The sequence below is a fragment of the Anolis carolinensis genome, chromosome 4 (genome assembly GCF_035594765.1).
Source record: "Anolis carolinensis isolate JA03-04 chromosome 4, rAnoCar3.1.pri, whole genome shotgun sequence".
Lineage (NCBI taxonomy): Eukaryota > Metazoa > Chordata > Lepidosauria > Squamata > Dactyloidae > Anolis > Anolis carolinensis.
In genome coordinates this window covers 171,180,483-171,194,362 of record NC_085844.1, presented here as the reverse complement: position 1 = coordinate 171,194,362, position 13,880 = coordinate 171,180,483, and the positions used below count along the sequence as shown (strand labels likewise).

General features: G+C 36.1%; 1 protein-coding gene across 10 annotated transcripts in view; it reads left to right on the top strand.

The window, feature by feature from the left end:
- The window catches only part of nfia (nuclear factor I A), a 576,988-nt gene that overhangs the window by 458,879 nt on the left and 104,229 nt on the right, over positions 1-13,880 (top strand). For all 10 annotated transcript variants that reach the window (XM_062979580.1, XM_062979577.1, XM_062979578.1 and 7 more), the window contains one exon: positions 720-847. In XM_062979580.1, the coding sequence (XP_062835650.1) occupies positions 720-847 (128 nt within the window). The remainder of the gene's footprint in view (positions 1-719; positions 848-13,880) is intronic.

Here is a 13,880-nt window from a genome sequence, read left to right as displayed (position 1 = left end):
TGATAAGTAACATTCTGTGTTTTATTGCTGAATTGCTCAAGTTCCAAAAAAACAGATTTTGGGTTTCAAGATCAAATTTTGGGAATAGTCCTCCTCTTCTTTGAGATTAGTGTTCCTCTTTTTCCTCTTTTTCTTTTTCTTTTTTGAAAAGCTTTAAAAGCTTCTCCTGTACTACTATCATAAATATTATCCAAGTGTTTCAGTGACCCCCAAGGCAGGCTTTATACCAGATTTCATATCAGATCTTTCCCCTCTCTCCTCATTTTCTGTAGTTCTCATTTTGCATATCCTGATCTTGTTTTCTGTGACAATTTTCAAAATGTAGTGTAGCCTTATTTAACACTAATCTGATGACTGTTCACCCAGGTTATAAAGGAGATGTCAGCTTGCATCTCGAGAATTGATGCCTTGTTATTTGAAAGCAACAATGATTAAAAATATGTAAGAAAATGTGTAACCCTTATACATTTCATCCTTCCCCATAACGAATATTCTTTGTACAATGTACACCTGATATAGGAAGCAGGCTTGACTTTTGTCCCATATTAGCATCAAGGGGAAAGAGGGTAGGTTGTCAGAGGAGCTGGAACGGGAAGCACAGTGTTTGCCTCACCTTTTCTTCAAAGGTAGAATGTTGTCTGGCTCTTAAACCTCCAGTGTAGTGTGACTTGTCTTTTCACTTCAGATGATGTAATAATGTATCTGTCCTTCAATTCCAGCTCTACAAAGCGCCTCAAATCTGTAGAGGATGAAATGGACAGTCCGGGTGAAGAGCCATTTTATACAAGCCAAGGGCGGTCTCCAGGAAGTGGCAGTCAGTCAAGTGGATGGCATGAAGTGGAGCCAGGTAAATGGGGTCACTCAGGTGATTCTAAAAGAGTCCTAGGCAATGCTGAGTATACTCACTTTAAGACTTATTAGAAAAAGGTTTCATGTGTGAACTGGCGTATGAAAGTCTACATAAGTTGAATGAGTCTGCTGCAGCTGCAAACGTATTGACAATATTCATAGGAAAGCATTTGTAATGTTGAATAATGTCTTCCTGGGCTGTCAAGGCTTTCTTATCCCAAAATATTACTCTGAATTAGGCTGGCTTGCCCCCAAAAGGGCTACATACTTCATTTACATTGTAATGTAAAATGACAGTTGTTGTGCTCATGTAAAAAGAAAAAGAATTTAAAAATTCAGGCCATTGTTAACTTGAATTGATTTTGTTCTGCAATGGCTTCTTAATGGCATTGTCAGAAAGGTTGTTTTGTTCTGTTAAAACATTGGAAAGGTTGAATGAAATCTATCTATTATGATATTGTTGCAGTGCTGCTGGATTAATTACTTATTATTCAGCTCTCTTGTTTTTTGGTGTCTTCTTGTGTTATATTGCTGGTTTATGATCTGCACGCAAATTTTACTGAGCTTAGAAAAATTTACTTTTTTGGACAGCAGTTTTGGACTGAATTTCCCAGAATCAGATTTATTTACATTGTTTTTTTGGATTTGTAGAAATGAATAACATTTCCAGGTTCTGCATATATGGTATCCTGAGGATATGTAAGGTATTACCAAGTGATTATTCTTCCATCTTTGGTCTGAAGTTTCAGGCTTGTTCTTCTTGATATACTGAAGTACCTGGGAGAAATCATCTGGAGGTCTGTGTTCCAATATGCAGTTCAGTTTTTTAAATTATTTTTAAACTACAAACTGCATGGAAGCTAGGGAGCTCCTGAGCAGTTGGGCTAGAGGAGGTAGGGAGCAAATTGAAAATTAAGCCATGAATGGCATTTTTATCAACTGGCTAATGTGAATTGAATTTTGAAGCTCAGTAGGTTCTACTCCATTTGAAGAACCACATATGTGTCTTCATTTTGCACTTGGTCTCATTGTTTTTGCAGATGCACCAATAGTTGAAGCAGCCAGAAGTGTGTTTTCTATCAGCCCATACTTGTAGTTATATCTGGTGCATTTGAATCCATGCACTTCTTACCTTGTCATGCACATTTTGTAAGATTTGTTTTGTAATTACGGTAGAGTCTCACTTATCCAAGCTAAACGGGCCGGCAGAACCTTGGATAAGCAAATATCTTGGATAATAAAGAGGGATTGAGGAAAAGCCTATTAAACATCAAATTAGGTTATGATTTTACAAATTAAGCACCAAAACATCATGTTATACAACAAATTTGACAGAAAAAGTAGTTCAATACACAGTAATGTTATGCTGTAATTACTGTATTTACGAATTTAGCACCAAAATATCACAATATATTGAAAACATTGACTACAAAAATGGCTTGGATAATCCAGAACCTTGGATAAGCGAGTCTTGGATAAGTGAGACTCTACTGTAGTTCAAAAACTTCAATTGCTAATATGTGTGGTGTGTCAGATATTGATGAAGACCAGGAACTATAGCTGGCCCCACATTTCTAAAACATACCTCCAGTACTACACTTGGCCCCAACAATGCAGATTTAAGGAAGTCTTGGAGACAGCTCTTTTCCTAAAACTATAAATGGTTTATGTGACCTTTCTAACAATAAATGTCATATTCACATAGTGTTGTTGATGTGTCTGCTGCTTTCTGTATTTTGATGTATAGGTATATGGATTTTAATTTAATTTAATTTAATTTTAAAATGATGCAAATCAGAGTTGGATGACAGTAACAAGGCTGGGCAACAAGTACAGTATTGTGGGTTCCTCTGCACTTCCATATTCTCCCCCGATAAAGCAATATCTATGTGGGGAAAGGTGGTTGCAGCTGACAATGGCTACTGTAATTGGAGGCCTTTTTTGTTTTAAATTAATCATTTGCATTGTTTGCATATTTTATTCCATCATACTTTTTCATGTCTTACGGAGAGTAAAAAGTTAGATTAGAATTTTTAGTTATGGTGTGGCAGACTACATTTTGTTAGAGCTGTCTTAATATATTTGTACTGATTATCAGACTACTTAATAAATGGATATAAATCTTAATATAGAAGCCAGCATGGAGTCATGGTTTGTGTGTTGGACTATGGTTCTGGATTCCATGGTTCAATTCTCCACTCAGCCATGAAAACCCCCCTTGGGAGAGTCACACTCTCTCAGTCTCAGAAAACTTTGTGATAGGTTAACTTTAGGATTAACATAAGACGGAAATTACTTTGAAGGCACACGATAATAACAAATCAGTTCTATTTATTTATTTATTTATTTTCAACATTTATATCCCGCCCTTCTCACCCGAAGGGACTCAGGGTGGCGTACACAATTGGCAACAATTCGATGACTACACATAATTAAAACACAGCAATGAAAATTCAATTAAAACAATTTAAACAATATAAAAATATAAAACATATGGTTAAAAATCCGTTCATCCAAAATCCTCGTGCTGTAGCTGTAAATCTAATGCATCTAAATTAGACGTATCCATGATGAGCCAGTGTGGTCCAGTGGTTTGAGTGTTGGACTGGGGCTCTGGAGATCAAGGTTTGATTCCCCATATGGCCAAGGAAATCCCCTGGTGCAACTTTCCTCTGAACAAATCTTGCCCATGACAGATTTGTCTTAGGGTTGCCATCAATAAGAAATAACTTGGAGGTGCACATTTATGTGAAGAAACTGTGCCAATGACATTATTAGAGCACAAATGCAACAAGGGCATGGTGGAAAGAATCAACAATCTGCTAACCTCACAATAATGGCTGGAATAGATTTAAAATGGAATTATCTTGCATAAAGGAGTTGTATGATAAGGTCCATAATCTTCTTTCCTAAGTTGCCAACTGAGTTTGGCATTTTCATTTCCTTTTTTTTAGCTGAGCTAGCATAGCTTCCTTAAAACCAGCAAAAGGGGGGGGGGTGTGTGTGGAAATGCTCCAGTTACTTTAAGTAAAACCACACCAGACATTTAATTAACATTATTTTCCAGTGTCTCTTATAATGGAAGCTATACATTCTATTAGTTCTTGGTTTATCAGTGCTTTTACACCAAATTTGTTGTAAGTTAACATCTAATATATTCAAGATTTTTGGATATACTGCCAAAACTACTATTGTGTTCTTTTTTTCTGTATGCCACAATACTTTGACTCACACCCATAGTTGTCCATTGTTTTGCCCTAATTGAAGTGTTATATTTCTGTAAATTTCCAGGCAAATGTTAAGAGAAAGGATTTCAAATTGTTGTTATTAATGTTTCGAATTTTGAAAAATAATTACATCTAGCTCTCAGAATCTCCTAGTCAGCATGCTTTTTTTTTTTTTTTGTAAATAAGTCTCCATGGACTCTGTAATGGCAAGAATCCTGAACTGAACATTGGGTTGGGCTACATGACCTTGCGTCTCTTGCAACTCTGAATTTTCCTCCCTGTGATTTGTAGTTTGAACATGATATACTAAGCAAAACATAGCATTAAATCCTTCCTCCTAATACAGTACTCATGGAGACTTGCATCCATTTACCTGCACTCCAGTGTGCTTGGGGAGCTCTCAGGCCTAAAAAGGCTGGAGTCTGCCAGAAAAGATAAATTCGCTTTCACCACAGGAAGACTCAGGGAAGTAAAACAAAGCAGAGACATAGTAAATTATTCCTGCTTTTCAAATACCTCTTGTGGTATCCTCCTTACCATTACTTTATCTCAGCACTTTCATCACATAACTCTTGCTAACAGGGAAAGAAGGCAAGAGAAGATAATGAGGATACTTGGTAAGTAAAATCAAACCGTGTCAGACTTCAGTTTCCACTCTGATGAAATTCTGTATTGGATCCATTTTAAAATTATTATGAACTGTTACATCCATAAATACACCTAAAAGCTCTTGACTTCAGGATTTTGTTTTATTTTAATCTTCCATGATCAAATGCAGTTTATGAAGCCAAATGATATACTATATTTCTGTTTTCTCCTTGCTATTCTCTCTCTTTTACATTATTTTACCAAGTACAAATTTAATGCTGTTTTTAACTTATGTGGTCTTTTTGAAGGCTGACATCTCATCCAAGGTGTTAATTATTTCCCTGATTTCTTATTTAGAGACACAGAAGGGGAAGAGGGGAAGGGATATGATAAAATGGTTACATATTTTACCTTAAAATTAACCAGCTTCGACCATTTTCCTATCAACCATCAAAATCATTGTATCTTACGGTGATTACAATTTTTTAAAAAAAATATTATTCTTTACTTGATAATCCAGTGATTAAGACACACTTCGATGCTCTAGATTTTGGGGGCAGCTGTTTTCATTGACCCCATACAGCATGGCCAATGGTAAGGAATTGTGGGACTCCAAAAATATCTTGAAACCTAATAATTTATCTCCCTTGCTATATACAAATGGTCTAGTTGTTTGATCAGATTTCCCATCTTCTTTGCATAGAGGAGGGGGTCGACCTTTTAAACCTTTGGAAGAAACAAAATTCTTGTGCCAGATACCACTTACGCCATATTTATTACATATTATATATTTAAAGGATCACTTGAACATTAATGTGGCTTCATTTTTCCTTTTTTATCAGATTGTTTCATGTTTTTCATGAAGTGTGAATACCCTTCCCCTATGTTTTTGCCATGATCTTTTTGCAAACCGAATGTCTGTATTAATAGGTGAATTATCATATAAAACACAGGGATGAGTAACAGATAAGACAGCAACCATTTCTGTTAATAATAAGACCAAGCCAACAGGGAGCTTGTCAATCAATAACTACACTGGAAACATCTAGTGGTTCACACCACTGAATGAGCCTTTGTAGAAGTCACAGTTTACTATATGACCCACTGTGACCTTTTGCAGCAAAGAGGCTTCTTTGTCAGTATGGCTAGAAACCCTGAAGTTCCCTTCTTGGATAGCAGTGCACAGCTTGAATAACAGCCTTAGATAGTTTATTTAACCTGCTTAAGATACATAGCAGGCATGAATACTCAGAATCGTTGACCAGATTTCTACAAAAAGCATTAACTTACCCCCCTCCAAAAAGCAAACAATCAAAGGACTGCAGTATCAAGGTTTAAAATATTTATAACTGAATACTGTGTCATATCATTATGGACTCTGGGACTTTCTATACACCAGATTTTCATTTAAAGGCATTTCTTGTTACATAGGTATTGTTACACATCCTTCCACCCACAAACCCTATGAAGGTATAGAGAAGAGACTGTGGTGTTTATTTTTCCTTTGAATGAAAACACATGGAATACTTAAAGAAATCTCTATAAAATTTGCTTTATTTAAAAATTCACATGCAGATCACAAATAGATGGAAACAACAACCAATCTCCCAAGCAACTATTTGAGTCCTCTCTCAAGGCTGCACCCCATGCAGTTCTAGTTAATGCCAACTGGAAACTTTCAGCAGCCTCCTGTTTCTCCTTTAAACCATAGTCTATATCAGTGGTTCTCAACCTGTGGGTCCCCAGGTGTTTTGGCCTACAACTCCCAGAAATCCCAGCCAGTTTGCCAGCTGTTAGGATTTCTGGGAGTTGAAGGCCAAAACATCTGGGGACCCACAGGTTGAGAACCATTGGTCTGTAGAATACTGATCTGAACCCTGGCAAGAGAATTACCCCTTCAGAGGACCAATGGAGCAGTGGTTCCCAAATTTGGGATCTGAGATATTGTTGGACTACAACTTCTAGCAATTCTAATGCACATGACCAGTTATGGGGACTCCTTTGGTCATTTTTGGGGACTCAAGTCTAGGAAGCACTGATATAAAATCATGAAGCAATTTGAACATTGGCTTGTGAGGCAAGCAACCAATTCAGAGCAGTACTAGACTGGTTAAACCATGAGTGGTCAGATGATATTGGAATCTCCCCTAATTTGTCACTGTTGGCTATGATGGCTACAACTGATGATGATTCAACAAGGTGTAACAAGGTTCAACCTGGCCTGATGAATGATTATCGGAATCAAAGGTGACCTTGCAATACAGTGAGAAAAAAATTAACAATAAGAATGAGTCACAACACACGCCTTACTTTTTGGTTCATTAGCACTGGCAGTCAGGAGATTTTTTTTTGCTACTAAACATCTAGTACCTTTTCAAGAACAAGCCCATAGGACCTTGAGATCACAATGCATTAGGCTCAGCTCTTGCTATGTGAAAGAGGATAGCTGTGTTAGCAGTTTGCTTTTTCACACTCAGAGTGATTGGCTTCTTATCTAAACTTTGCCTTAGAATGCTGCACTGCTATTGGATTTGTCATCAGAACAGCACAAATGTTTTTTGCTTTGTTTTTAATTGCAAGAAGTAGAGAGCAAGCAATGATGAAAGTACACAGCATGTTGAATCAGCATCTTCCACCAGCCAACTTTTTCTCTGTGCAGTTTATCAACATAGGATCTTTGATTTTGTTATCAGAATAATCAGGTTTTGAAAGTAACTATAAGAATTGGTAGAAGGTGTCTCTTTAGTCACTGTGTAGAAAGGCCATTAAGAGAAACAGATTTGTGTTGGAATGCTTCAACATCTTAGAAAAGGTCATTTGCAAATATACAAGCAAATATTTGGAAAATATACTTCCACAACTCCTTTAACATTGTTTGTAAAGGTTAAAATACGTTAAAATAATTACTTGTAATATTACAGATGAAGAATGTAGTGCTTGAGTGGTTGGAAAGAGGAAGTCAGATATGATTGTTCTTAAATTATCTTCTCAAGTCATGTGAACCCTATTTTGACCAGAATCATTTTTTCTTGTTTTACGAGTGGTCAGTGTAGATATAAAATTCTGCCTGGTCACATACTCCTTTAAAATAAGGATCATGTGACCTTCCAGATGCTGATGAACTATTTCACGCATCATTTTTACCATTGACCAAATAACCTGGGAATTATGGAAACTGAAGTTCAACAATAGTTGGAGGGTGTCCATCTCTGTTTTAGAAGTGTAGACCTGGGAATCTCCATAGTGTGGCGAGAAATGTCACATATAAATACAACAGAGTCTCACTTATCCAAGCCTCGCTTATCCAAGTTTCTGGATTATCCAAGCCATTTTTGTAGTCAATGTTTTCAATATATCGCGATATTTTGGTGCTAAATTCGTAAATACAGTAATTACAACATAACATTACTGCATATTGAACTACTTTTAGTGTCAAATTTGTTGTATAACATGATGTTTTGGTGCTTAATTTGTAAAATCATAACCTAATTTGATGTTTAATAGGCTTTTCCTTAATCCCTCCTTATTATCCAAGATATTCGCTTATCCAAGCTTCTGCTGGCCCGTTTAGCTTGGATAAGTGAGACTCTACTGTATCCTTAAAATATGGCAAGTATGGTATTTCTATCACAAGAGTGGGGCTTATATGCAGCATGTGGCCCATTGGAAAATATTTCTGTTTTGGCTACCCTAGGCCCCTCCTAAATTTCTTTTTAAAAATTGACACAAATTTGAGAATTACTTATCAAATTACACCCAGTTCTAGCTGAAATGCCATCCATCATTTGGTTATGCTATTAACCAAGCTGGAATTTTGTTTTTTTTTAAGTGGAATTGACATTCTGGCCATATGCTGTTTCAAATGGAAAGAGCACATGCCCTGCTTCAACCTGGGACTAGATAAATACCTCCAGGTCTCATCCAACCTACCCTCGTAGATGGATTTCCTTGAATGTTGGATAAACTGATTTAGTATATACTACGGGTACCTTCAAGCTTTTTCATCATGGTTGGTTGCTACAGCTTGGTTGAAACACTCCTGTTTGTTTGGAATTACTTCTTGCTTGATTTATAAGGCAGAAATAAGTTACATAACAATTGTACTGCAGTGAGGTATAACACCACCTCTTTTACATTGTAACTGTATGTGTACTTACATTCATTTTTGGTTAACAAGAGGTGAATCCTCACGCCTTGTGTTGTTAACTCACAGTCCAGTGTCTTATAGCATTCTGAAATTAAAAATGACAACATTAAATAAAATTATTTAGTTATCAGGATAATAAGAAAGCAGAAAATTACTTTTAATTGTAAGTATAGCATGGATCTTAGAAACAGAATTTGCAAATGCCTCATTTGGGGGAGGAGGGAGCGGTAATGCAGAAAGCAACGTTATTATCTCTGAATTGAATGGCAGGAGAAACAAATTAGTCCTTGAAGATTTGTAGCAGTTTCTTAGAACTTTCTATTTTATTTGCACCAGATTCTTCATGCACCACATTTCCAGGTTTAAAGGGCACATTCTGCCTTATGATTACTTCTGCATCTTTTTGTGTTCTGGTAGTAAATTCTGCAAGTGCTAGTTGGACTGACTTGCATTATATACAGAGTCACTATTGAGGAGTAGCGTGATTGTACTTCCTTTTATACATTGTCATATTTTATACAGCCTCACTGTTACAATGTCCATTTAGTTGTAGCCAACAAAAATCTATTAATGGATATGATACTACACAAAATGTATCAAGTCAATAGCAGTACTTGGAACACAACTGCAAGTTTTCCATTTTAGCCATTTAGTAAAATAATTTAATGGCCTTCATTTTCTCTAATAGGCATAGACACAATGACAGAAAGTTACAGTTGGATCAATATGTCTCTCTTTCTTTGGTAATTTATGGAGCAGCTGGTGACCATTGTCTGCGACAATAATCTGTTTCATTGACATTTTAAACTTACAATCATTTAGTTTATAGATGGGTAGACTTTCAGATAATTGCATCTTTCCCCCATTTTGCCAGTACAAAATACCTTCATAGCCTTTCCTCGAGTTGCTAGCAGTTTTAGAATCTCACTAGAGTACAGCAGAAGTGGAGATCATGAGGCATCCAGGCTTTGTTAAAATCCAAGTCCCAGCATCCCTGGTAAAGAATACAAGAACCTGGAGTCCCAACAACATCTGGAAGGCCATATGATTTCCAGTCATAGTGCACAAGTTGCTACAAAATTTTATGTGCTAATATTTATTTTGTCACTGTTTTTAACATGGTTTTGTTATTTTAAGCTTTGCCAAATGCTAATTGAGCTAAGAGCCAAAACTTGCAAATAGAAGACTGCTACAATTGCAGCATGCTGTAAAAATATACTTATCTGAATCTTGATAATAGGATAATGTAATAGCCAGAAAGCTGCAATAAGTTAAAAGAAATGAAATGGCTTCAATTGTTTCAATGCCATATAAAATTTGGTTCTGTTAATGCAGGAATAAAGAACCAACATGTTGTGGCTGTTCCACCATTGGACTATGACAGTGGAAACTAAGGCTTAAATCCTGCTCATCCATGATAACCCTCAGCAAGTAACATTCTCTCAGCTTCAGAAGGTGGCAAAGATGAACTCCCTTTGAATAGATGTTGCCAAGATAACGCCATAATAGTTTTGTGAGCAACCATGAATTGGAAAGTTGAAGGCATGCAACAAAAACACAACAATGGTTAAATATATTTACTATTAACAAGCTATGTGATAGTCTAGCAAATACTTTGCTTTGTAATTTCATTTGACACTTTTAGTTCTATTGCCACAATTTACTTTTTGACATTCTCTCCATTGAACATAACAGCAAAGGTATTTTTGAAAAAAAAATTCACAAACGTTTTAACCCACAGCCAGTAGTATGACTGGACCAAAGGGATGCCAGTTCTATAACCTATTCAAACTCAAGGTATGAAAGAGTCAGGAAAAGTTACTGTTGGTGTCTAAACCTCCACTGTGGAAGTACAAATTTAGCTGAATGCCTATGACCCTTTTTGCTGATGCAGTTCTTGTGTCACAGTTATCACTGCCCTTGTGGGCTCCACACTCGAATACTGCAATGCAGATACTCTTGAAAATCATTTGAAAATCTTATGGCAGAGCAGTATTTGGGTACCTCCTTATATTAAATAGTAAATTCATGAAGAACAATCTTATCTCATGCCTGAAATAATTTCTTGCTTGTTCTTCAAAGTTCCTTCCCAAAGTTCAGGTTAGTAATAATCATTCTACTTACCTTCGTTCATTGCTGAATTTCTGATTTTAAAGTTGTTAGTTAAGTTTGGGTTTTGGTAAACAATGTTCTTTCTGAATCGACACTGAAGCAACATGAAAAAGCACTCCAATTATGTGACTATTTTACCATTCAACTGCATTTTCCATATTTTTCTTCAAGTAAGACCATATCATTATAAATTTTGCACAATGCAATTCTTTTGTAGCTAGATTTTTGTTTTATAAGATGTTTTGACAGTTGGCTATGCTTTTCCTATACGCTGAAACATTTTTATCCTATCTGCCTAAGTGTCCACACTCTGAGAGCTGACATGATAGTTATTTTTTTAATATCTGAAATGATGCTATGTCAATGATGGAACAGGTTTATTGTATCTGATACTAGAATATGAACCATTTGCCATCTTTAGATGTCTTTCAACAAAAATATGGAATCTTCTAAAAGTGCTTTAGGTGTGCCAGGAAACGGGACTAGATGGCCCTTGCTATTGCTTCCAACCCTAAGATTTTATGATTCCATGATCAAAACAGATAGCAATCACAGATATTAAAAACAAATGACACATTATTAGTAATATCACACATCACAATAAAAAGCAGCAAAATAATCAGAGCACAATTTCTATTTCTGAATGTTGCTAAACATGCCAACATCTCGGAGCCTCAATAGATGACAACATTAGCATTCTCTAATTTTGCATGGGTCAAATTCTTAGCAAAGTCATATCCCTTTAAATCCTATTTCATTCTTTTGTGTGTTTTCTTGGGAAGGGTGATGTTTCTCAGTTTTTCATTTTACACCATTAGAGGGGGAGATAAGATGTTGTATGAAAGTTTAGAGTCTTGTTTTTTGGTTGAACAATGTGGTCACCCTTTTGTCATTTTGGACTTACCCTATATAACCATGTATAAGTCTAGAAATTTTAGTTTTAAAAAATCACACATACACCTCAATTAGCTTGACTTATCCACAGGTCAGTATAAGTACCATACTTAATTCTTATTTTAAAAAGGAGCCATTCCCTTCTCAGAGTCAAGTAGCAGAAGCAAGAATGTAGTCCATCTTAGGAGAACCTAAAAGACATACTGACTCACTGTGCTTTCTCTGCTGTGGCACCACTTCTGGTCTCTATGAATCTCTGAGTGGGAAAATGCTGGCGGTGGCCAGGGTCAGCTGCCGGCCTGAAATGGCATTGGTGCTTTCTGCTCTTTGTGGAATGACACTCAATTTATCGATGGGTCATGTCAAAATCCATAATTTTGGCCTCAAAACATGCTTTCAACTTATACATGAGGTTCACTTGTACATAAATATATTCGGTAATAGGCAGAATTTCTTCCTGTTTTTCAGTTTAATTCTTTACCTTTTAGTTCATAGTTTTATCATGGTGAGGAATAACATTGAAATACTCTTTTGATATAACATCTAATTTTTGGACTTTATGAAGGTGGAATGTGAGGGTGTTGGAAGATAACTGCAAGCTGCAGTCATACTTCTTTGAAGAAAGAGCAAAAATATGTGGAATGTGCTGTTCCCACTATAAGATAAGCTAGTGTGTGTTAATCAAATATTTTCATGATATGGAAGCAGTTAAGAAAACAGTTTTTAAAAATACTAATTGCTCTCTTAAGTAAACAGATCTATCATTAGGTTGTCAGAAAGAGTGACATTGAGCAGAAACACCCTGCTAATCCCCTGAAGATAAGTATTTAACGTAATTAGCCAGACAGTGTCTTTTTTGTTGAATGTAGCATTAATCATTAGGAAAAGCCCAACTTTACAGAAAAGAGCTTTCCTTGATATGCCTTTGTATTAGAAAGCTTCTTACACTTCTTTTGTCAAGATATCATACTTGAAGTAATTGACAGCTACAGTTTTATGGTTTGGGATAATGGAGTTCATTAGTTGTATTTTGAAAATAATTCTGAGTTGCATTTTTTGCTTTAATATTTGGCTATATGGTCTTGTAGTTGTTGTGGTGTTGTTTATTTAAAGAAAGTAGGTGCAAGTGGGCCCATGCCCCCTCAATTAAGTTTGCGACCATGGGAAAAGAAGCACCAATATCCTGGTTTAGAAATTTCTCCTTCAAGCTGTGTTCATGGAAGAAAACAGAGGTCAGTTTGGACATTTCCATCTTCCTGTGTAGACTTCTATGACACTCACTTTTTGCAAATGTGTTCGAGAGGATTGGCAGAAATTTTTGGAATACTGCATAAGGAATAGATAGTTTGGATATGAAAGAGCTACAGGAGTGGAGCTATATATTCTTATTTGAAGCTATGATATACAGATACTACCCAATGTAAAATTTTCCAATACTCCCCAGATATCTATCATTGCAGAGCGTAGGACATTGAAAGTTAAGCACACCTTGAACCTTATGTTTGCTGTATTTGCATTCCCTTGGTAACTTGGCCTGCTCCCTTCTTTGGATGCCTAAATTGTATTTATAAATTTTCAAATGAAGTTTTAAATTACTGCAATGCTATTAATTGCATGATGTATCTTGCGCTGTACTGTTGGCCCAGTAAAAATATTGCTCCTTTGTGAATAATGTATTTTGTTATATTTTGCTAGAAATTTGGGGACTAAGGGAAAAATTCATGAGACAAGCAGAATGGAAGCCATAATTTTAACATCATTGGCTAAAAGCAGTAAATAGTGGTCTATTTCAGTTGGAATATGGTATAGAGGTTTTTGCCAGATCCAGACCAGCTTCCCTCAGCAGCTACAATTTGTTAAAAACATGTAAGATCAAGGAGAAGATTTTCAAATTCTAAAACCACACAATTGAAATCTCAGCTAGTTTGACATCTCTCGTATATTGGCACAAAAGGTTTTGAGAAGAAAGGCTTGAGTTAAAAGATGGCATACAGACTTCATAACATAACAGGTAGAGGTCAGGCTGGTTTATTTGCTGGGTAGAATGGAGTGCAGAGATGAAA